General features: G+C 41.2%; 1 protein-coding gene across 5 annotated transcripts in view; it reads right to left on the reverse strand.

Annotated features, from left to right (window-relative positions):
- SLC4A4 (solute carrier family 4 member 4) overlaps nt 1-26,098 on the reverse strand; it is a 227,988-nt gene that overhangs the window by 124,453 nt on the left and 77,437 nt on the right. For all 5 annotated transcript variants that reach the window (XM_042812002.1, XM_042812001.1, XM_042812003.1 and 2 more), the window contains one exon: nt 16,513-16,692. In XM_042812002.1, coding sequence (XP_042667936.1) covers nt 16,513-16,692 — 180 coding nt within the window. The remainder of the gene's footprint in view (nt 1-16,512; nt 16,693-26,098) is intronic.

Consider the following 26,098-nt stretch of genomic DNA (forward strand, 5'->3'; position numbering starts at 1 on the left):
TGATTTATGCATATTTTTATTTCCATCTAACTGCTGATGTCTACACTACTCTTCCAGTGATTACACAAACCATAAGGCAAAATATTCCAAAAGGGATCTGCATTTTTATAGATGTAAATCTAGCATTACAAGTACAAACACATTTGTAAATAATCTCTCTGATTTCAATTAGCATCTGTTTTCCTCCTCAGCTTTTGGATGACCATGCTCTTCCCCACACGTAATTTTGATATACTTAATCTCACTAATCAAGTGAGATGAACTATATAAGTTAATTTGGCAGAGAATAAATCAGCAAATAAATCCTAGCAGAAAGACAAACTGTCCTGCCTGTACAGCTCTTGGGTCAGTATTCATAGCACAGCTCTCAAAGCTTTTGTTTCAGATATCATACGGAATTATTTTACTGAATATACCATTTGTCTGAAAAACAGCAAACACTACTGAACAAGAAAGGAAATTACTTGCAATGATTGATGTACTATGGCTGAGACCTTTTTTCAACCTGGCTTGTTATACTTCAGGTTTAAGATTTCTTGCTGAAATATGAGTGTCCTTTAGCTTCCATTACCTTTGGCAGTGGTTCTTTGGCTTTCAGTTCTGCTCACCACCAGTGAAATAGTTCAATTTTGACTTACTGGAAAGTCAAAGAGGACAAAGAAGCAGTTCTTGCTTCTTGCTAAGTTGTTGTTTCTTCAAGGCATGAACACACAGCACAGCATCTGCTCCAACACAACAGAAACTTCACAGCAAATTCAACAGCCCTAAACAATCAAACAGAAAGCCAGAAGCAAGTCTGTGGACAAGATTCACAGCCGCTGAAAACAGCTGGAATAAAAACTTTTCCTCAAAAGCATTTCTGAGGGTAAAATGAAGCTTGTTTTAGTGAACAATGGTTCTGGTGACAGAACCATTTATTTTAGAGTTTGCACTTACACAAACTGAAGCTCCAACAAAACTCAAAGTACTGCGATACACTGTAAAGAGGCAGAAAGACTGACAGCTCTGCTATCAGCAAGGTATTCTGTATGCAATTGATTTTCTTTTCATTAACACTCCCATTTTATCATAACAACCTATTGGTATCCAAGTAAAACAAGTTTTTGGCCTTGTGATCTCTGGTTCTCCCTCCACATATTTCTTAATCACCTGATTCCATATCAGCTTCCTTGCGCAATCAGAATTATCTGCACCATCTTTGTGCCAGCTTGATTCGAAGGAGGAGACAAATGGGGGGATGCCAAGAGAAGAAGGGAAAAGATCCAGAAGCAACTGGTATTAGGAAGATGCACTGCAGTTCAGTAGGCATCCCTACACTACAATTTTGCTACAACATCTATTGATCCTACTCATTAGGTCAGCAGTACCTGCTGCCATCCAGAGTGTAACCATTTGTGCACTCATTTCCAAACCCCAGAATCCTGTCTCTAAGAGGTTAGATGGTCATTTGCAGAATTCTGCTCACCTCCTGGCATGAGTGGAAGTGTCTCCATGTCACAGAGGCATTCAGAGCCCCTCTTTCACACCTCCCAACCCTCCCCTCTCACTTCCCCTACCAGTTGGGCTCAGCTGTGTCATGAATATCAGTCCCTCCAGAAGTTACTAACCAGCCTTCTTCCTCATGCAGAAGCAAGAATTGATAGAAAAAGTAAATCTTTAATAGCTCTGATGAGTAAAAAGCCAGGGGAGTGTGGAATGAAAACAAGAAAGAGGAAAGGACAGCAGTTTCAAAAATTACTACACCGTGGATCAATGTCTGGAAAAGTTCTAATAGCTACAGTTCAGTGAGGTTCAGGAAAGTCAACAGAAAACATAAAGCAGAACTTAAAAAAGAAAATCTCAGTTGTGGCTACATTTGCATTAGAGGATTCTGCACTGAATATACAAGAGGATTTTGTAAGAATCAACCAATAACTTTCCCTCTTTTCATGGAACATGACCTGACCAGCTCACAGATCTATGTCTCTGCAGTGAGAGACCCTCGTGCCTCCCTCCATCCCAGCATCAGTACCGACAATAGTCAGAGACCTTTCTTTCTGCGAAGCTCTCTGGAAATTCATCTGTTTCAGGGTTGCCTTTGGAAATACCCATTCTGCACATGCACGTCTATTCCCTTGGTTGCCAGCACAATCACACTTGTATCAGCTGCAACTGGTTCAGCATACAGCAAATTTGGAACCAGCTCTTTTCAACCTGTGCAATGAACAACATATGCCATCTTAGCCTGCATCCTCTTCCCCAGCTCCACTTTGGGGATAATGTGTTTTACAAGCTGGTGTCACTAGGGGCATCCTATGCCCTGATTTGCCCAGAGTACACCTGGAGTTCAGATGGCTGCTGCTTTTGCATTAGCTCCAATCAATGAAGCTAAAATGCCACAAAGGAGATTATCATCCTAGGGTACCTGGTTTTTGTTTACCCTACTAGGCAGATGGTTTGGATTCCTGCAGGCAGAGCTGCACCACTTCAGGGAGCATCTCTCCTAGATGACACTAAACATCTTGTCATCCTGCTAGAACTGTTTGGCCTACTAATTCCAAGTGAATGTTTTGCCTTACTGGTTTTAGGAAGAGGGCATTCTTTTGAGGATGGTGGGCTGAAGCCATCTGTTTAACAGCATGCTTCACATTTACTTCAAAGGAAGAGAGTCTCTGGGGAGAAGGGAGGAATTAGGCCATCAGCCAACCTGTATAATCAAAAGGCAATACGTAGTAGAGCAGCAATCATCTCAGCATCATTTTGAAGTCTTACTGAAATTCTAGTGCCTGCACAACTCTTTTCTCACCAGGAACACCTGCTCATGTTTCCTTCCCTTGCCTGAGTACCTAAAACCCATCCTGTGGAGGACCTTGAAATTTTGCATGCCACTGGCGTGATCAACTCATACTTTAACTTGTCATTTTTTCTGTCTGGGGGCAATAATGGCTGCCTACAGACAACAGAAAAGATCTAATACTCAACTTCACCCCTAAGTTAATAAAAATGATAACGACAGCTACTTTTTCTCTTGTTATGAGTACAGTACTTGTAAACCAGAATACACTGTGTATATATCTACAACATACATATCCAGAAGCAACGTGCTACCACTGCTGACCACCAGTTTGCCTATCAAGAACCAAGTCATGCTTTCTGGTAAAGTATGAGTCAGAAAACTCCCGGTCTGAAATGTATTATATAAAACATAAGGGGAATGTTGAAACTGCTATCAGCTTCAATGGGCAGGTCCAGTGTTCACGCTTTGAAGCACTACAACTTCTTGTTTACGCACACACAGAAACTTGGAGCTCTGAGATTTTTTGTTCCCACAGTGTCCTCCAGATTTGCATAGCATTTAATCCCAAAAGGGCAGCTTTAGAGTACCAAGCATCACCTACACAGTTCAGCCCTTCTCAGCTATGGAAATATCTTTGGCTTAAAATCAAAATGCTTCTAAATGAGATTTTTTTTTTTCACATGGTAAATTCCTTAGACTTTTCTGTCCCTTAGCAGTTTCACGTGAAGGCACAGAGCAGAATTAGGCAAAGAATTAAGGTGGCTTAGGTAATTACTGCGGCACATGCTATCAGTTCAAGACAGAAGATTAGTACAGCGAGCTTCTAGTTAAAGGAGGTCTTCCCCCTGTACTCTGTACTGGCAAAGGAATTGTATGGTTTGGTTTTGTTTTTTTTACTTAGTCCATCTAAAACAACGGCTATCTGAATAACGTACCATGTCAAAGTGACAGCATACAGCTCATAAAAACTTCACAGAGGCATTTTCTCCTCTTACTTAAAAACTGAAGAAATTCTAAGATGAAGTTGAAGAACCATTTACAGTCCAGAATACATACGCACCTCGTGGCTTTAATGGCAGCACAAGTTTTATGCTGAATTACTTCCCCCTACATCTGGCATGATAAATCATGTCACCTTTGGTCAAGACAAATTTCTAACAAAAACTGCCTGGTAAAGAAAAATGCAAAGATCATTCTTAATCCAGAATGGCTTACTCAAGAAGTTGCAAGCAAACCACTCAGTTAATCAGGATAGAAGTGATGGCTCAATGGAAACTTTTAATATCACTCATACCTAGACCAAAATGAAAAGAACGATTCATCATTTTATTTTACAGATAATTTTCTCTGGTACGCTCACACCCCATTTATCAAACATTTTATTATCTTATCTCAAACTTTGCACTGATTTATTTAGTATTAACCAGGTGTGTTCTGTGATTTTGACTTTCCTCTCAAGGGGAGGTTGCTATAGAAGAATTTTAACTTTCACTTAACTAAAAATGCTTGCATCAATTCTTCAATTTGCAAAGAAAACTTAAAAGTACAGCAGGACTGCAACAGTGTCAGGGTGTGAAAACCAGAAGGCGTGCTGAAGCAACAACACTTTTATATTTATGTTTCATATAAATCATATTCAAATTAATCTTGTGATTCCAAGGTCATGGATTTTGATCACATGATGTTGATAACAACGTAAGCTGAACTGTTCAACAGCTCTACTATCTTAGATTGTGGTATCTTGTGGTTTGTTTCTTAACAAAGATATCAGTGGAGGCAGGATGAGGCTGTACCTTTAAATGTACCACCCCTATAGATAATCCTTGTCAAAAGCACAGTATCATTTTTCTTGAGAAGGAACAATTGCATTCCTTGCCTCCTCTTCCACTGCAGTAGCTGCTCATCTCAGAAACTTTCAGAAATCTCTGAAAGCAGAATTCGGATATCTGTGCAGTTCATCCCAGCCTTTGTACGGGTGGAAAATGCTTTCCTGCGTACTCACGTCGCTCCAGACCCAGGCATTTGTGACTGCTTCACAAGGGCACGTTACAGAGCTGACTTGTTAAAACTTCTTCAAACTCAAGTCACTTTTAAGCACCAGTCTGATCAAAGCCAAAGAAACACCGATACTGTAGAAATAAAAGACGTTTTCTAAATCCTACATCACACATCCTTAAGTCACTTGAATAAACCTACTGTAACCCAACATGCTCTACTGAAGTAGCTCCCAGGCTGAGAGCACCCTCAAAGGTGACTAACACAAACACATTGCTGCTATGTGAAACACAACTCACAAGCAAAAAAAAAAAAAAAGCAAAGTTTGAGTAAGCCATTTCAGTTTATGCATTGAATTTTTCTAAGGAACTGTGTGAGACTGCAAAGATAGGGATGTTTTTGTGTGTTTTTGGCTAAGTAGTCCTTTCTTTCCAAGGAAAGGAAGGGCATATGAGTGGTTGGGGGAACACAATGAAAAAACCTTAAATGTTGCTGGAAATAAAACTTAGTGACGGTGCAAATGAGAAAGATGTTGGAGGCAAGCTGAAGAGTTCAACCAGGGAAAAACTCAGCGCACAGACACTTGTGCACACAGCAGTCTGTAAAGTGCCCTTTGCACAGCACTGACTGTGGTATTCAGTGTGAAAGGACGCCCATGAGATGAAGCTTTTATATCCCTTTGGTGTTCAGTCTCTTGTCCTCACTTTGATACAGAGTAGAAGCCTGGTGGGGAAAGCTGAAGTTGTCCCAAAGAAGAAAGAGAGAAGGTAGAAGAACATGGCCAGCAGAGTTCAGAGCTTCATTTAGGCAGGAGGTTTTCTTCATGTCAAGGACTTGCCAGATTAAGATGCAAAACTGTGCCCACAGAGTGACAACCAGAAGTGACAACATGGAAAAAGCTGTTAGATTAGGATGAGATTTATTTTCACTCACACAAGATCCCTGACATAACTGTCCCTTAAAAGACTTTAAATGCAGGGCTTTTAAGGCTTGCCAAGGGCACGTAAGGTAGCTGTGGAAGGGCAAAGCTCAGGTGCCATGTGTTGCATCCAAGCAGGTGGATCCTTCCTGTGGGTACTGGACCAATATCCAAATTCAACTAGGCCTATTGTATACATAGCTTAATTCAGGAACACTACTCCTTTTCCTCAACTCAAAAACAACCTGGGAAACAACCCTAGAGGGGAGACACCAGAGGCAGTCGGTATCTTCCTTAACAACCAGCACTGCCAAGAAAGATTGCTTTCTGTTAATATGCATGGGAGTCCCGGTATACACTAACGGAGGAACTATTTAGCCCTACCTTTTATCACACATATCCAAAACCTGAACTTTGCAAGGAAGAAAAATCTCATTAGTTTATTTCCCAGCTCTCACAAACAAGGAATGAAATCTTGGCAAAGACACAGAAGTTTCACTCTATGTCACAATGAGATATTAACATGCTTCAGTAACTTTAGAGAATACACTGAAAGTGGAAAAGCAAGAAAGATCATATATTGGGGGTGCAAGAAAGGGCAGCTAATATATTAAATAGTGATTAAAAAACTGCACTGGTTGCTTACCCAGAAACATCAACCAAAAAGCAGTAGCTTGCTCTTCCCAGGTCCTCCAGAGCATCTCTCTCTGCCTGGCACCTGCTGTCCAACTCATACAGCCCTGCTCTCACAACTGCATAGTAAGGGCAAAACCTGACCACAATGCATCCTTCTGTATTGAAAGGCCAATTTCAGCCATGCTGAAAGGTGGGTGTTAGGTGTAAAGGAAGCATAAAGTGTTTAAAGCAAGTCTAATATTTGTAAGAAGCCCTTATGTGATTAGCTCATGAAGAAGCCTAGTTGAAATAAGATTAAAAAAAAAAAGTTCAATCAAGCGGTATTACAAAGTAAGCAATTATTTTAATTAAACGTCTGAAAAACAAGAAACCTTTGAAAGTTAGACTTACATCACAATGTACCTTCATCCTATAAAAGTGCTTCAGTGAGAGCTGTAAGAATTTGCAGTTACCAGAATAGGGCCAAAGAAACTGGAAAAAATACCATCCAGAAAATAACTGCAATCCTTGCCAGTGGGAAATCAATGGGGGTAAGGGAGTTATGTTTAACTGCTGCTCAGAACACCCTTCTCCTGTAAATGTCACTTCTCTGTCACTCCCACATCTACAACCTGCCAAGCAATTGACTGTTAAAGTAACTCCCTGCCTCCACATGTTTCCCTGGGATTTTTTGAGGTCACCGTGTCTTCCCTCTTCCCTGAACCCAGCCATAAACCCAAAAATATCCTTCTCGAAACCTAACGCTTTGTAACCCTTGCAGTGAAAGACAAGAGGGCTTCCTGACCTTACCACTTACAGCTATTAACTGCAAAATGAGGGAATCCACCAGGGATCAAAGTGGTTTGACCTGCTGAAAGAAGGTCCCTAACAAAACACTCAGCCCCAGAAAGCAGCCATCTTCATGCTGCATGATCAGATGTGCAGCACAGTCATGGAGAGGTCTCTTCCTGCATTATGCAATCTCTCTGCACTGTCAGAGCAGACAAGAGGGCTGTGTCAGCACGCAGTACAGTGCCCAGCTGCTGGCTATGCACTTACAGGCAATGCTGACCTCCTCACCTGCTTCTTTCCCACAGCCTGGCTTCCCCTGAGCATCTTCCCATACCCTTCACCGTTTACTCAGCCAGCTGCACCCTAACAGTCACTTCGATGGGCCCCCAGCTACGCAGAAGGCATGTTTGCAATCGAAGCAGTAATTACTGCTGTGTTTACGCTCCGTGTGACCTACATGCATTACTTGTAGTGTTAAGAGATCTGAAGAGCAGAGAAAAGACATGCTTCAACCGACTTCACCACCTGGCATAAATCCACTAGCTTGCTGTGTAGCTCCTGAAGACCAGAACACTAAAGGCACTCAGATTCCCTTGCATTTATGGGAAAGTCCCCTGATCACCCCTATGTAAAATACTGATGCCTTCCCAAATTGATATTTAAACATTCCCACTGAATTAATTCTATCTTATGGATGGAGTGCTCCACAGTTAGACTGGCAACTTCCACTCCTCACTGGAAATCAAATGGGACATCCTCCATAATACAGGACCTTTGCCTGAAAAGCAAGCACTACAAGCTGGGATGTGTTACCAGAAATTTAGATTATTATAAATCTTACTGCATATGAAGAGATAGGAAGTCCACTGAAGAAAAGCCGAAGAGATAACACATTCTTTTGAAGACATATAAGCAACCTCACACTCAAGCATAAGACAAACAGGAATAACTCTGTAAGTGTCCAAGATGTGCATTTTAATGTGTAGTCTCTGGATCAGGCTGGTGCACCTACAAATTGGGCAAGCTGTATTGTAGCAGAATCACCAATCACCTCTCTAACACTGCGGTGTTATTACTTCTCCATTTTGTGTTCAAGCACTCCTGAAAAGAGGTAACTCTGTGCTGAAGAGTTGCAAAGTTTGCACCTTGTGAAGAGAGGCCTGCAATAGAACGCTTGAAAAAACTCTCCAGAAAGTATGACTGATGCCTCTAATTCCACTTTCTATAGGTGGTTTCCAATAAACCCTCATTGCTGTCATCGAGGCAGTGCCACAGACAGTCTGCTGCCTGTGCCTCAGGACAAGATGGGCTTTCTGTAGACAGGAAGGCTCACTGTGCCCCCAGAGAGACTCATGGTCCTGCAGGCTGAGCATGGAGGGTTCCCTAACCTACTGAGTTAATGAGACATATTTGCATACCTGAGGCAATGTAAAATGTTTCAGGCCTTGCATAGGCAAACTGTTTAGAAGAACAGGCATTGAACAAAAGGGCACAAATACCTTAGAAAGTGATGGTTCTGAAGATCTGTGAAGCATAAGGTGAATAGATTGTATCTGATCCACTGGTGGGACAGTTAGTTCTCTAGAAACAGCTGGATGTATGTTCAGCAGGAATTATGGATGTGATGAAGCACTTAAAAGAATCAAGGACACAACGGATTCAATTGGGATTTCAGCCCCCTAGGTGGGCCTTCTTAAGATAAAGATTGTGTTGTCAAGTGAGAGAATGCATCAGAAAAACAGAGTAGCTTGGCCTCAAGAGATCCCTGGCTGGTATACTGACAGGGGTAGTGCTCTGAATAGACAAAAATAGTTCCAAACTATCTCTGTGCACACAGAGTACCACTGCTATGTAGGCATTTACATCCATCAGATGACATGAAGAACCTGAAAGGGCCAAAAAAAGTATTCATTATGCAAGAAGCAAAACAAGATGTAAAGAAAATTAAGGATACTAATGACATCAATTTTGGTGCATCCCACAGCAGCCAGAACCAACAGATAAACTGTTGTACTCGGATTAAAAATGAAAAAAGCCTCCACTTAAACAAATCACCATGGTGAATTCATGCTACGAGACTGCCTACCACAAAATCTTTTATATCCCTGAGGCATCTCGATAAACCAAGCACAGATTAACCACCTTTCAGAAAATGGTGCCAACTGATGTTAAAGGATCTGTCAGGCTCAGACTATGCATTATAATTACAGTTCTTTCTCCATGTAAAACATCCTACCAAGCACTATTTAAATGCAAGTATTCATCAGTACAGACTTAGCACATGTACCTAAAACTTACAGCAAGCTTCAAGAAGGCCAGATTCTCTAGGGTTCCACCTTTCCTATCACCAGGTTATATAGAATTCAGTTTTGAGAGAAATATGCCTTTTAAATAAGAATTATTAAAAGCTGCATATTAACCCACAGCCCAGGAAGAAGCCATCTGTATGGGGGTAATGGGCTGCCTGTACAGCAAATCTGATCTATCCAGCCCAAACCTCACCTTCACTGTGAGAGATCACCATCCAAAAAGACAGCACAAGCCTCAAATAGTACCTTAATAAAATGACTCTGCAATGGTTTTCTCTTTCTTTTCCTAACTCACATCTGAGGCCTCAGGAGTAATTTCTGTACTGAAACTTTCAAGAACTATTAATGGCGAATGGAAGAGGAATTTCTCCCAGTAAACTGCAAACCTTTGATGGATGACATATCATTCCCTTCCCACCCTCTCTTGCTATACGAGTCCTCTAGAAACCACACTGACAGACAGATCCAGATTTTCAACCTTACTCCCCCGTTGCTGTTTTTGTGTCCTGTAAACACAGTCATAGTTACACCCTTCAACTGGTTTAGAAAACCTTCAGTAAGCCTAGCCTTCATGGGACCATGTGCAGAACAGCTGCCATTAACAGTGTAAAATGAAAGATGGCCTCAACTCACAGCTACTTATCTCTCTGAAGATTTTCCAAAATGTATATTCTGTGGTTCTATTTATCCACCTGTCATGTATTCACTTCTGCCAAATTCAGACTGTGTTGTCTTAAAGAATGCAGGACATAAGAAAATACTATTACAAACTGCAGGTTATCAGTTTTTCAGGTGCCTCTTTAGTACTTGTTGCTTTTAAGCCTGTGCTCTTGCTGAATCCCCTGCCAATGCTAAGTATCACAGTCATTTTTTATGTCCACTGAACAAGGATATATGTTCTGTAATGCCCATTTCCAGTACACTGCAAATACTACTTTTCCTTTCCTCCATCCTATTTTTTTAAAGCCTTATGCTGAGTTCACAGAAATCTCTCACTTCAGCAACAGTGATTTTTTTTCAGATCCATAAGTAGTTTTTTAATTAAAACTGTCAGTAAGCCATACAGAATCACAGGGCAGCTCAACATCCCACAACTTGTGGCATAAAACTTTTACACTTGCCCAATATCAATAACATACTAGGAAAATCTAATCTTATTGCCCTTATTGCAAAGGGAACCGCTTAAGACTTCCTCCTGGTCTTTAGAGAAGAAGAGGAGGATAAAGACGTGTGAATGTGTGTCTGTGTGTTCATATGCATGTAAATTTCTATAATTAGGATAAGGATGAAGTTGCCCCATATTTAATACTGAAGAGCAACAACAGCAGACAGCTTATTGTTTCATCAAAGGAAACTGCATCTTTATCCTGCTTCACTGACTCTGTTCCAAAGTCCTGTTTTCATGTACTCTTGATGAACTTAAGTCACGCAGCCAACAAGAGTCTGTGGTTCAGAGGAGAGAGAACTCAAGGACCTAAGATGCTGCGATCCACTTGCCTATCACCTCCTTTCCAAAAATTGTGAATGAAGGCTCTTCTCCTCAAGTCTGCAAACCATATCAACAGGTCTGCAAAATGTTACAAAGCAGAGGAGTGAATATCATTTTGCATCACCACACAGAACAAAAGAGCCATGCTAACACCTTCTCACTCCTATTTTTTAAACTGAAAAATGAGAAATGACAAAAGGAAGTCATGCCTCTAGTTAATTTCATGAAAGTTTTGAGAACATTCATTGCTATTTTGGCTTTAAAGGTCTGAAGAATGGAGAATTTTCAAATATTTTGCAACCTATGTTACTGGTATCATTTTGGTGATTATTTTACATAAAACGCCTTGAGGTACCAGTATTGCAAGCTATTATTTATAAAACCAATCCTAGACTACAATTTTGGAAAGGGCTAGGCACTTTTACAGTTTAAGGCTTTTTGCTCTCCATTGCTTTGAAATCACTTTTGCCTATAAAAAGGTTTTTACCCTCACCACTGAATTCAGAGTTCTGAATATACACTGACAGTTTCTTAACTTTCAGAAGTTGTTTGCCTTGCAGATAAACTAAACAAGAATTTTCCATTTTCTTACCTCTGTTTCTTCTAATGCTTAAGTCTGTACCATGTTTGTCAAGTACTGTTATTCCAAACACTACATCAGTTTCAAAATGAAGAGAGATTTATATCTATCAGCTATTGTGCTGCATGTCTAAGGAGCACAGGGTTGGGCCAGGTAACCCAAACAAGCCCTGTACAAGCACTGGTGTTTCCACAAAGAATCTCCTGCAGCTGTGTACACCAACAGTGTCTACAAGCTGCCTGCTGCTTCAGTGCTTACCAAAAGGCACGCTTCCATTGGGTTTCAGCCACCTCAAACAAGTAGCAGGGAGGTGAGCCAAGTAAACTTGGAGAGCAACCACACATCAAGAAGAAACCCCTTCCCAGACTGAGCAGAGATGCACTTCCTCACGGAAAAAATCTCTACATGGCTGTGGGAAAGAATGAGGAAGAGGGAAATGGGTTCAGCTGGTAGCCTAGCAGAAAAAGAAGCATCTATCTGCTTTCCTTTTTCCTCCCTTTTCTCACTCCTTGCAAGTAAAGGAAACTATATAATCTGCCTTGTATCAAGATGAGCAATCAGCTGACCTGAGGAGGCGGAACCAGGCTTAACACCACTGCACATGCCAGCTTACAAGCTTCCGTGGCTTTCCACTCACTTCCAGCTGAGTCTTCCCTCCAACCCACCATGAGGGTTAACCAGGACTGACAGATGATGTGCCTAAAATTCTAGCAGGTCAATATCACAGACATTAGCACTGCAAAACTACTAATTTTCTCTCTGAAAACCCTATTTTACCCAATCTCTTTCAATAGGCCATACTTCTCCTTCTGCAGGTCAGGTATTCTAGAAACAATTCAGTGTTCCAACAGCATAAATATATGTTTTCTCACTCTCATATGTGTTTTAAAGCAGGTAAGGAGAGGCTATTTAAAGCCTGCTTAAAGTAATGAAATCATACACATTTTTCCCAAGAATACTTCCATGCCACCTTCCTGGATGGTACCGAATAACCACTGCTAAAAGTTTATTTCATTCTTACTGGTCGTAATTGAAAGGCAAGGCCAGGCCAGTTAGAGCGGCTACTTTTAGAACTGAGGTGCTGGTATATCTCACCTGGAGCAGGGATCTGTAACAGTCTGCGGTTAAAGGAAGCCACATTTCAGCTAGCACCAGTGTCAGCAGTCCTGCCTGAAAACAAGGGCGTGAACCAATTTTCTCTCTGAGCACAGAGACAGCCCCCGCAGGCCTGGAATGCCCTGAAAGGGCTCTGGAGCAGGAACATCGCCTAAATACCTCCTCCTCCTCAGCACATCACACGATATTCCTGTCCGGGCTTTTAAAGCAGGCATCTTCCTTAAGCAGTAAGTTACACTAGGTAAAGTCCATCTGTACACGTTCCATTTGCCTAACTCTCTCCAGATGGGAGAGTTGAAGGCTGTTTACAAACTCTCAGAGCATGGCTTGCTTGGCTGAACAAGACATAGATTTTATTTTTTTTAAAGAAGTATTGATACTTCCAAATCGCACCAGTTCTCAAATACAATGTGTAACTAGGCTGGTTTTGAGCCAGAACAAAACGTTCATAGGCAAATTTGCATTTATGGACTGACTGCTTGCTCGACTCCATCCGCAGACATGTTTCATCAGGTTTGTTTCTGTGGTATAAGCAGTTTGACGTCCTGATTCAAATTCAAATTTAGGCAAAATCTGATCACAGGGTTTTTTACCAAAGAAGCTGAGGAATCAACTTCAGGTGAAATATTTAGGTTTAGACTTCACAGATCAAGAAATAAAAGAGATGTATCAAATAAAAACGTGACTTAAGCTTTCTGCTCAAAAATCATAAGTTCAGAGTACAGTTCAGACAATTTAATTAATAGAGATTTCACAAGTCAGTCTTTACATGATTGTCCTTATATCTGAAGACAAACTAAGAATTATACTCCATCTGGAGTGACAATTACTTGGCCAAGCTAATGATTGCAAAAAACAACAGAGAAGTAGATACGCAAATTACTGTTTTTGTAGACTCAGACACAACGCATATTTCCCTGAAATGTTTGGGTTTCCTTAATTTACAATTGGGGTTTGCTTGCTTTAAAATATAGTTGAGAAAAAAATAACAAAAAACCAACCCAGAATATATGAAAATCTTCCAATACTAAGGAAAAGATTAAAATATCTCACCATTCAGTCCCCTCATCTCACCAGTAGCTACATAAATGGCACTTTCATTTTATTGTCTCATTATGCTTTCATACACGTATTATTCCCCTCTGAATAATTTCTGAAGACTCTGAATTCTGAAGATTCTCAACTATCTTATACATCATACCTGCCACACAGTGTTAATTGAGTCTTGGGTTTTGGCAGGTCCCTGAAACTTGCAGGAATCCAGTACCGTTTTTAGTGGTCAGCATAGGTGATAATGACTAGCCCTGGTCACATCCAGCCATTGTGCAAAGGAACATTCTGCAAAGGCCCTTAACACAGCTGTCCCAGCAGCTCTTAATCCTACAAACTGCAACACCCTCAGCTCTTCTATTCTCAGGTCCCTTCACAGTGGGTTCAGGACTTCTGCTTTCCTTGGCATCCAGCACAGATTTTTTCTTCTCTGAAGGCACCAAAACATTGTGTACCTCAAGTGCAGATCCAGGACTCTGCACAGTTGGCCTAGCTCTGACCAGTGCCATCCCTTTATAACTATTCATCAATGTAAAATAATGTTCGGCATGTTAAGCTAATGTTCGCTCTCCCTAAATTAGGCCTGACTGTCTCCAAGCTCTGCATTTCCCATCTTGTTTCTTCTATTTTTTTCTATTTTCCCCCATGTAAGAAGAAAATCAAAATTCAACTCTTCCTCCACTGGGGCAACACTGCAATCATATTTTCTCCTTTTGCCAAATCACACCCCTCACTCCCTCTCAAACGTCCTTTGCCTGTCGCATTCTTCTAAGCTTCAGTTCTAAAAGATACTTCAATTCATGTCACATATACTCTTCTGACAAGGTGCCTCAAATATAAGCAAAATATTTCATTTCCCCATTCTTTCTTACTCGTGTTCTTAGCCCTCTTTTGAAAATGAACTTTAGATTAAATACAAAAATGAAACAAAACAAAAAAAAAAAAAAAGGGTTGTACTGAGATTTCTTGCCAAGATTGCTAGTAACGAAAGGCAGACTAGGTTGGTGAGTCATGCTTCTTTTCATCTGTAGAGAACTGATTTTCTCTTGGACATGCTTTTCATGTCAGCAAAGAGAGCAGCTGGATACGTCACACACATAGGCCAACCAGACACTCAAAAACCTTCAGCAAAGTTCCAGTAAGAAACACTGAAGCTGGTACAGCTTCAATATCCAACTATCTCAGATCATTAACCATCTAAGGAGCAGAAAGCTAAATGGAAATAAAAAACCACTTATAAAGAACAGAAAGGGAGAAATTTCTGAAGGAGGTCTGGTGTCACTACACACTCAGAACGAGAGGGGAAAAAAACTGAGGAGATGAGACAGCAAGTAATTCAATGTTTGGAAATCCAAGATAGTCACCTGAACTACTCCTATCCTTTACAGTGTTCTAAATTAACAGTGCCTGCTTGTAAAAAGATCTGGCCACCAGTGCGCAACAGCAAGCCACGGCCAGAACCTGGTAAAATATCTGGATACATGAGATGGTCAACTACACAGAAAAAGTTACAAATCATGTAAATATTAACACCATTGCATGGGTCACCTGTAATATTGCGTGGGATTTAACTGATCCTATTCCCAAAGTACATAATGCAAATAGGTCAGGTTGGAAAAGACTGAGGAAATGCTCAGACAGAGAGATTAAAAGACTGCATATGTTCGCATGCTAAGAAAGAGTAGACAAGAACATACTGAAATGTGAAGACAACAGGAAAAAAATACAGTTCACCTTTTCTCAAATAAACATCAGAAACAAAGATTAGCAAAACAAAAGGCATCAAAGCAAAATCTGGTAAAAGAAATAGGTTTTTAATCCATCAGAATCATCAGCTCCTGGAAATCATTCCCCCAGGAAATCAATATATCCGGAATCCAAAAATGAATTTATACAGGTTTGGTCACTGGCATGCAAAAAAAAAACAAAACAGAGACTTAAGGGTAAAAACGTAACATTGAAGTTCTTGAGCACCTGAAGACAGATAATTATTTATTTCTGTCTTAAGCCAATTACTGGTTTCTGAGTGTTGACAAGAACACTTCCTTGGGAACAACTGGAGAAAGACCAAATGGTCTTTGCGACTTATTTTTCATTCTCTGAAGTATCTGCACTACTGAGAATAAAAGGCCCTGGCCTACAGACATGACTGACCTGATCCCACGTTTATGTCTTTAAATGCAATAACTATGCAGCAGCACAATTTCAAAATGAGTAACTTGCATCTTTCTTCAAAGACCAGGTCTTAAGACCCCTGCATTCTTCTCCCTCTAGCTCAGGAAGCATTTTCTCACTTACAAGCTAGCTGTGTACTAGAACTCCAACCACCTGGAATTATTCTCAAGAATCTGAGCTATACCATCCTGAGCTGTTCCCCATAACTTATTAACACAATGAAGTCAAATCCCAGGAGGATGCGTTTCTCACAGCCTATAGCTATGGTCTTGGTGCTTATCTACCTGCTCCGAGAAAACCATTTCTAGTGGAAATCACGGGGTGGTTGAACCATGGTATATTCATCCTGAGAGCCAGGGCAGAAGCTGCAACTGATCTGTCCAAGCACGTCCTCAGTCTTTGTGTTTCCTTGCTATCTCCTTACACGCAGTGTCAGCTTGCTTCTAAAAACGCTGGCCTGCTGCTGACTGGCACTAGCTCAGGAGCAAACTGAGGTAATGCAGAGGGATGAAATATCCGCTCTGGCCTTTTCCAAGTCACAACCACCATCCGATAGCAAGCAATTTTGACTGTTCTGATCCTGCAACACAAGGTGACTGTTTTCCTTGATCCACTTTTCTCCATCATGATCAGATCAGGAGCAAATCACTAGACAATGGACCACTGTTGTGAGTGACAATCAACACCAGTACTTACTGAGCGGTTTGAGGATGCTGCTGCTTGTCTCATCAGCATTTTCTACGTCTGATTTGTCAGAGTAATTCTCAGAAATTTTCTCCTTTTCTTTCTTTTCTTTGTGCCCAGGTCTTCTCCTATGACGCCGCCTTCTTCTGTAGCTCTTCGGCACATGGACCCCAATGTAAACAGTGTGATGACCTAAGAAACAGAAATACAGCAAATATTGACTTTGACTGCATGCAGTCTGTGCATGAATGGTCAGTAGAGCTCATGCTGCATTTCATTCAAATAGGTGAGCAAAGTATCCATCATTACTGGCCTAATATTGTGTGTTTCTTGGCTCCAAAAGTGAGCTATGGACTGCTGAACAACCATTTGGAGCAGTATTTTTAACACAGTAATTTCTGAGAAAGCATTCCACTGAAGAAACACGGATAATTATTCAGTCCTCCTGACTCACTTAAAAATAAAAACCACCACCACAGAAGGCCATCATACTAATTTTGCAATACAATATATAACTGTATTAAAAAAATTCCACATTATTTTTTCCCATTTGTTTTGCAAAATACATTGGTCAGACTGCACACTTACTTTCTGCAAACTGATCCAGTTCAATTGAAGAGCAAAGAGCAACAAAATTTATATCTCTTGAGCACGCAGTCCATTGTGCATCCAACTACTACTAGGATATTAGAGCAGCAAGGAAGGACTCCTGATACAAGTTACTGCAAACTTCAAAGTACTTGATGCTTTCCGAAGTAAGAATTAAGTACCAAATTTTGTATGCTCACTGGAAATACAAATTATGCCTTCTCCCTTTCTTAAAGGCTTTTATTTCAAAATAGAGCACTTCATCTACATTTGCCAATTGCTATTTCCTTTTGATGGGTTTGATAAAAAATGTTTTATTTTCAGGGCTTTCCATATTTTATCAGCCTGGGATAAAAACCTTTCCTTCTGATTAAAGAAAACATGTCTTTCTCTGTGCCTAGATAATTCTGCTTTCTTTCTTCAAGCTTTAAAAGCAGCTGCTTCAGATAAATGATGTTGTCTTATGCTTTTGTCAAAATTTGGTTTCCCCATTCATTTCTCCATGTATCCAACTAGTGCAGCTAAATACACATACCCTACTACTAACTAAAGTACATTTATCTGAATAAATGAGCCCTAACTGCACATGAAAACAACTGTCTTATCTGCATATAGTCAGCTGCTTCTGCTCACACCCAGAAACGAATTTCTGCTGAGCTACCTTTCTGCAGAGTCACTGGCTCAGTCATCTCATATACATCAATTCCTAGCATAAACTTACATCTCACATACAGCTATTCTTAGCATATATTTACACCTCATATACAGCTATTTTTAACATATACTTACACCTCACATGAATGGATAGTTGCTAAAAACACATGCAACTGTATCAGATCACATACTCAGGAAAAGGCCAAGGCTTCAGCTTTAGGGGAGCTGAAATCCTTCCTGCTGAACCAACTCATTTGGCAGGTGGCTCCTCCAAGGCAGGAGAGGCCATCCCACATTGCAGCCTTCAGACACCAGCCTCTGTGACTGCTGTGGCTTTGATGAGGAGCACAGATAAAACACTCTCGGCCCTGACTCCAGCACCCACATCTATCTCCCAGAGAGGATATTTATCAGCTCTCCTGAAACATACTGCAGAAAGTGAAGGGGACAGGGGAGGTTTAGGTTAGATATTAGGAGGAATTTTTTCTCTCAGAGGATGGTGAAGCACTGAAACAGGTTGCCTAAGGAAGTTGTTGATGCCCCATCCCTGAAGGCATTCAAGGCCAGGCTGGATGTGGCTCTGGACAGCCTGGTCTAGTGGTTGGCATCCCTGCCTGTGGCAGGGGGGGTTGAAACTAGATGATTACTGTGGTCCTTTTAAACCCAGGCCATTCTGTGATTCTATGATAAGCTTCATCACTCCTAAACCCACAGAAGGTTCTGTCATGAGGGTGGCACCTGAGAAGACAACAGTGACGGCATCTCAAGGCAGATATGCTTCTCTGATACCAGATACAGAGTCCTGCAGACTGTGCCCACACCTCTCTCCCTTTTACTAAAAATTAAGAACTGACTTAAGCGAGCAACAAAAGTCAGGCTTCACTTGGGAAAGTAAGGTGGAAAACTAGCCCCCGCTTTCTACTCATCTCCACAGATCTTCCTTTCCTTACTGCAGTTTGCACTGCTCTCTGAGATCATCTGTGAGCTGCACCTATTACTGTTGTTTCCTTTTCAGCAGCATTACGTGGTTCCAGATTATTCGTGCAGTTGCAGGAAGTTGCTTTGGAAATGCCAGCAAAACAGTAAAGCTACAGAGAGAAGCTATGAGTTAACTTCACTGTGTATGCAATTGCTCTAAGTCCAATCTTTGAGATTAAGAAACTCAAAATTTTGTCACAAAAAAAAAAATTGTCACAAAATCCTCAACTTCCATAACAATCTATTCTTTCCCTTGAAAAACAGCCTTTGAAAACATTGTTCTCTTGTGAGACACCTTGTCTGAGAACACCAAAAGGGACAGCAGTGGATCAGCAATGACAATGTGTGATGATGGATGATCAGGCAGCCCACAGGCAGAGCTGTACGTGGGACATGAGCCTGAGAATATCCTATTCAAAAATGCACTCCTAACCTTTCTCTCAATTTATCTGTGAGGTGTCAGGTCTGGTACTTTCCTCGCTGAGACTCTGCTTTTGTCATTACAAATTCCACACACTCTTGAGGCCAGCTGTAAAGTTTGGTGAGTTGTTCACCTACTGTGCAAGTGAAATGTTATACGGAAAGCATCTGAGGCTGCTTGACCAGCACGGCCCTTCATGACAACAATTTTAACAGAGCTAATGGTATAGCCCAAGGACTATGCAAAGAATGGAATAATGAGCTTTATTCGGGGATAGGGCTAGAGGCTTATGAAAATAGCTCATGCCATATGCATATAACACTGCCTCTCACACCCATCCACATGCATGCTTCATAGCCCAGTAAAATTATTCACATGCACAGATCTCTAAGAGTAACTCCTGCAAAAAGCAAACACAGAGGACAAATGAAAAATTTTAAGTGCAAACTGTTACTGAGTTACTAAAGCATAGAAAAGCATCTGAAAAAAGGCTCCTTAAAAACTGCATTTTTTTATTCATAAAGACTAAAAAAATTAGAAGAGAAAAAATTTTCCAATAAGATACACACTCATCCTTAGACTGGCACTAAATGTGATGCATTTTGGCTCCAAACTAATTCGTTAGGTGAAAGTGATTCTATGATTCTGTAAGTTGTAACAGAGACCAGAGGCTTATAAAAGAACTCCCTGCTCAATCACAGACATAGTAAGTGCTGGTGATGGCTCTCAAAACGAATCACAGCATTTCTGGTGAACAGAGTGCTACAGCAAGCTGTAGTTTCTGTACAAGCTGCCACTATGCAGAAGGTCACACTGAATTAATAAAACATAAAATATAAAATATAAAGATACAAAGATGTATAATGCTAATAATATAGAGACATTAAATAGTAGGGTGTTACTGAAAATCTCTCAGAGTGAAGTTACTCTTTAGCCAGTTCTGCCTAGTGTAAGGCATCATAAAGCTCACTGCAGAAACTCCACAGTGCACAGTCTAGGAGCCAGCAAATTCACTGCTACGTGCACATCTCCTGATGCTCTGGGCTGCCAACACTGTATAACCATCCGGCACAGTACCAATAACTTGTCATCTCAGGGAGCAGGACGAAAAAAGAAACAGAAATCCAGGATCGAGCAAGGTCCAAAGTGAGGCAGTACAACAATGGCAGGAGGAAAGGGATGGGCATCTGCTGCCTCCAGCCCAGAGCACCAGCACAACGATCTTTCCAAAATGGGCTCAAAACACAGAGGCCCTTGGAAACAGGCAGAGCAGTAATGCCAAAGTTGGTGAAACCTACAGAAAGACTTGCAGATCAACATCTGAAAACAAGTCTTTGCTGTGGCACACAAAACCAGGAAAGCTATTCCAGAAACTGAAAATATCAGCTGTAACACAGCAGATGGCATAAATGCTACACAGGGATAGAGAAATCTTATCTGAGTACAAGTAGCAGGTGCTAGGGTAGGGATGGCTCCTGGGAAACATGGGAACATGGGGCAGTGCTATCTGTCCAAGGAATTCTTACAAGATCAAATGCAAAAGCCAGATGAAAATAGATTGGGGTGATTCTGACTTTTTCTATTTAGACAACGTCCTCCTTTGAATCACTTTAATTCTGTGGTCAGCTTGATAATACAAACACATCATAGCAAGCCCATGGTCTTAATGCTTTAATATGCTGCCAACAGAACCGGACAATCTCTTTAATCTTTTGATCATGTGTGCACAGAACTGATTTTGGTGATATGAAACTAAGTTGCATACATACAGGCCAACATCTGCATTACTTAACTGCTTTTCACTATTCTGCATGGGAGAGCCTTAGTTAACGTCACTTTTTGTCCTTTTCCATGCCTTCCCACCCCCTTTTTTTTTTTTTTTTTCCCTTTTCTTTTTAATTTTTCTCTCACAGTCTGTTCAGAGTGGCCAATCAAGATGTTTTCCTTTTCTGCATACTTGAAGTACTCGGCATCTGTTTACGCTGTTGCAAATGCTGAGATAAAGTTCTAGGCTCCCTTCCCAAAATGCCTGGAAGGAAACAATTGACACATACTCTCAATGCACAACTTTGAGACATTTCCTACTCACTGGGCTAACAGAGCTTTCCCATGAGAACAATTCACTACAAACGGCAATGCCTGATAAATTTAACAATACACACATGCTCCACACTGCTAGCCGGCAGCTTGATGGAGGGTGGGAGAATAAAGCCCAGTGCTAAACTTCTCCTGATCATCCAGGTCCCACTGAGCCATCAACTTCTCTTGTGCACTCAACACAAGCCACTTGCACATTTCCTCCTGTGGTGCCCGCTGTGTTTACAGCCTCTTCTTCCCTCTCTACCTACTCTCCCCCAGGAAAACAACTATTCCCTGCGTGCACCTCATTCATTCTAGAATGCTCTGGTTGACCAGAGGCATGAATTTCACTATGCTGTAGAATCTCCTAAAATGCACAGCAAGACCTGCAAGCAAAAGCAACTTGCACTTTTCCCCTTCTGAAGGACAGCAGAGGGTCACAGCTTCCCCACTTATTTCTGCAATAACTTTTGAAGCTAACTTTTCTTTGCCCAGAGATAAACTTTATTGCGTACCAAATTTGGAACACAACTGGCTCATTTCATTAATAAAGCAAGAAGCAGTCTTCATCACAGAGATATTTTTTCCCTGAAAAATTTTGGTTGAAATGGCATCTTTTCCTTCATTAAGAGATACTAAAGAACAGCAGCTAATGATTCAGGGTCCAAACTTAGAGTATGTGCACAACAGTCTCCCTGAATCAGTTTTATCACTGAAAACTCACTCACATATTATTAAATCTAAGTTTTGTAAAATATAGCATTCCCTTCCCTTCTCTCCCCCTCCCCCCAGGAATATCTGTTCATCTCTTGTCTCTCTCCTGGCCAAGCATGGTCTTGTTAAAGCACTAGGAGTGAAGCTGCCTGAATTTCAAGTCATGCACACTCATATGCTGATCCTAGCAGCATGCTGACAGCATGAGGGAAGAAAGCAGTTCTAGACACCCTGCCTCAACTAGCCAGGGCCCCCAAGCATACTGTTTCCATGTAAAACTATGCTCTTGAGTCCTTCTCAGAGTTATTCCTTTTAAGGGAACCTGGGGATTAAAGAAACACAAACAGAGGACAAAAAAATGTGTACTGAAAAATAAGAACACAGAAATTTGCAGGCCTGAAGAAGCTTTCAGACTTAGTAAATTGTCTGTCACCCATTAGTTAGTTGGGTGCAGTTCCACTGCCAGACTCACGTATTAGCATAGCTTGACCACGCGTGCTACCTGCACATCCCAGCCTCCTTTCAGGTACCTGTTTCCCCATTGCCCACTGAGGCATGCAGAAAGATGCAGGATAAGGCAGGCTCTGCACATGTATATGACACACCAGGTTCCCATGTCTCTATACCAGTAATACTGCTTGGTGGTTTATGCAGTTGCTGCAGTACAAGTCTCGAGCCAAGCCTGAAGAGTTTGCCTGTGAGGATCCTTTTCTGTCCAAGAAAGGACGATGTTTTTTAGAGAGTGAAAGGCAGGGTGTACGTGCTGTGCGAGCACACTACATGGCTGCTCAGTGCTCACAGATGGGCAGTGCAGCTCTGTGAAGGAACAAGGACAAGTCTGGCACAATCAGTTCCGGATCTGGCTAAATGTAAGTGATGAAGAGATCTTGGGATATGCCCACATGGGAAGTGTGCCTGGGGCAGGGAATTACTCACTCTCAGTATAATTATGTCAGTCCCAAACTTGACATCCCAAAGCCTCTGAAGCACAAGCTGTATATATTGTTTGAAACACGTGGATTTATTCAAGCTTTAACACAAGTGCCAAATGGCAAAAACGTATCTAGAGAGAAAGAAATTCAGAGTTAAGGTGTTTTTTCCCAACTAGCTCTGGAATGACATTTGCTTCAAAAAGCATTATAATTTCTTACCATCTCATCAATAAAAAAAAAACAAAAACAAATCTTCCCATAAGAATCATATAGAATAGACCTGATATCTCACACAATTATAAACAGCTGTGCAGTTCTCTCAGACTTCTCACAAAGTCTGAATTTAGGCATTTCTGGGGAGCTTCCTCCTGCAACAATGGTCTTTTCACAAAGCCTTTTATGTGATGTATCTAAACATGTTTATGTAATACTGTATCAGTGACAGTGGCAATAATCCAAGTGTAGGTTACTACCAGAAAAACTATGACATTCATTTGCCATTCCAGTTATCTCCACCCAAACAACAAGCAGAAAGTGATTACACTTCATTTATAACACTGTCACTCATTTAAAACATGAACTCTCTTCTCTTAAGAAAATGGTGAAATAGCTTTTGCTTTGCAAAACCAAAACTTGGTCGGTTGGAGGACGGAGCTGAAAGTTATGAGATCAAGGATAAAGCCTGCCTGGTACATAATATCTAGGAAGAAATCCTTTCTACATAATGAGGTCTATTGAAATGTTGAGCATGGCCAGACTAGTCCATAAAGTAACTCAGATTGGCTCCTTAGAAGAAAACAAGTTCAAAAACTAAAATTACAAGTTTATAAAGCAATGGAAATGAGTCAAGTATCAGCACTTTTCAGCCAGGCCTTATTTTCACTTTCAAGGCTCTTTTCCAAAGAACAGGGATAGTCATATTAAACCTCGTCAAGCTTGGACAAGCTCATGTGGTTACATCTAATATGTCTATGCAGCCAACTTCTTCTCCTAAAGCCTACTGCTCTGGCCACCTGTGCCTCCTACTCTAGGAGCTGTGTGTGTCCAGGCACTCAGAATGGAGGCCTGGGAAGAAATTTCAGGCTACCTGCAAGAAGGGCTTTGTTCAGCATGTTGCAGCTAACTTTATCCAACTTTGAGATACAGCTAACCTAACACAGGAAGGCAAAGGTGTGCCGTTCTCTGCCCATTTTCATAGCCTAACAAATCTGTCTCATACCTGGGTGGAATTGAAACAGAGCATGTCCCCAGGGTGAGGAAGCTATAGTTATATATGTGGCTTCCTGACACACTCCTACAGCATATGGCTTTTATTTTTACTATTTATGAGTTGCTGCCTTTATTGAAAGGTTGTTTCATAGAGTCACCCAACATTTGGGGACCTGCATCTGCAGCAGCTCTGAGGTCACATGAGGCTGGCAGGTGAGACTGCCAAGGGATGCACCCTGCTGCACGCTTTGTCAGAAGACATCTTTGTGTCTTCATGGACAGTAAGGTGCTGCTGCTGCCAAGCACACAGCTTAATGTGGCAACACATCGTGGGGATCATAGTGAGTCTGTGCAGTTTTTAATGGCTTTTCAAAACTTGAAGTGGCAATAGAAGGATATCTCTTATTTCGTGCAAGAATCCAAGGAAATAAATGACATAAAAAGCTGATGGGCCAGAAGGACAAATAAATCACAGGGATGATCCATTTTAAAAGGGAGATACTAAAAGTAGCACTAAGAAACTCCTGAAGTAAGCCCTGCTTAGTTTCAAATCAGCTCAAGAAATAAGAACAAAAGGCCACGTTGCTTTGAGCTAAGTGCACTTAACTCTACCTGATTCAAATGGGTTACAGGTAGTAACCATCTCCCAAGGCTGGCACCTCCACCCCAACCAGCTCCCACTTCAGGATGCAGCTATCACAACATGTGCCCAAGTGCAAATGGGATAGGATGCACGGCCTGGGCAACACTCCACTCAGGGCACAGCTAGTACAGAACAGAAACAATCCTCCCCTCCTATATCATACAGTACCTAATAATTTCCCATAAGCAATCTAAAGAACATTAACTTTCCCACAGATGAAAATGCAAGTTTCCACAAAACAACAGACAAACCAGAATATTTTCAATCAGAGGGATGTAAATTCTAGATAGAAAGGACACGGAAATTCAGAAGGCGTGACAGTGAATACAGCTGGTTCGTGCATCAGAAACTATGGACATTATTTCCTCTACATCAGTGTAAACACCAAGTATCATTCCTGTTAATGCACCTGCACACCGATGCCAATACTAAAAGCCATAAGCAATCCTTCAGCTGACCAGGCACACTCCTGGGCTCAGCACTTAGTTCCTACAGGATGTTCAGAACACATTAATACTCAAGACTCTACTTCTCCAGATAAATAGGAATTTACCAAGAGGTAAAGCTCACAAGGCTTCATTGAGTAGTTTGTTGAAATTTGAGTGAAATCTTAACAAAGAAATGGTCCAACCAGAGAGAAATCAGACTCAAATCACTACTGCTTTCAAGAGTAAAGGAGCAGCAGAACCACATAAAAGATGTTTTTCTCTCCAAACTGAGGAAAGCCTCTGCAACTGGAACAGGTTTGGCTCTTTGTGTCACAGCAACAATTTCAGTAGTGCAGAAACATGCATGTCTCACAGTGCTGATGCCTGGGCACAAAATCACCCCTGCAAGAGGTTTCCATGATGGGAACCAAAGCCCTGTTAAGGGTCTGAACACAAACCAGAGGACCAGAAACATCAAGTGGATGCCTGGATTTGGACAAAGGATGCTGGGCAAGAGACTGACTGGCAGAAATAGAATAATTCACATCTACAATGACTGCAAAAACCTGTAACCAGCTATTTGAACAAAATGAGATCAGGATGGCCTTCAGGCATTAAGGCATTTAAAATGACAATATGCAATAAGCTAATTACTCCATGTTATGTGGCTGCTGGCCAAAGAAAACGGTCCATGTGACTTGATCAGATGATGGGCTTTTGAGGGATGGGGCCAAGCACTTTATAAACAGAGCAACTATAACATTCAGTACAGGGTTCACAATCTAATAAAGACCATGAGGAAAACAGAAAAGTAGTGAGGAGTACTGGGCAAAAGAGAAAATGGAGGTTCAGGGAGAGACAAAATGTAAACTAGATTTCAGCTGAAAGATAAAGCAAGAAAGGACAAGATTAGAAACAACACAGCTCTCTTCAGTTCTGCCAGCTCTCATAA

The sequence above is a fragment of the Centrocercus urophasianus genome, unplaced genomic scaffold (assembly GCF_019232065.1).
Source record: "Centrocercus urophasianus isolate 14NV4802_14NV808 unplaced genomic scaffold, USGS_Curo_1.0 seq_13, whole genome shotgun sequence".
Classification (NCBI taxonomy): Eukaryota; Metazoa; Chordata; class Aves; order Galliformes; family Phasianidae; genus Centrocercus; species Centrocercus urophasianus.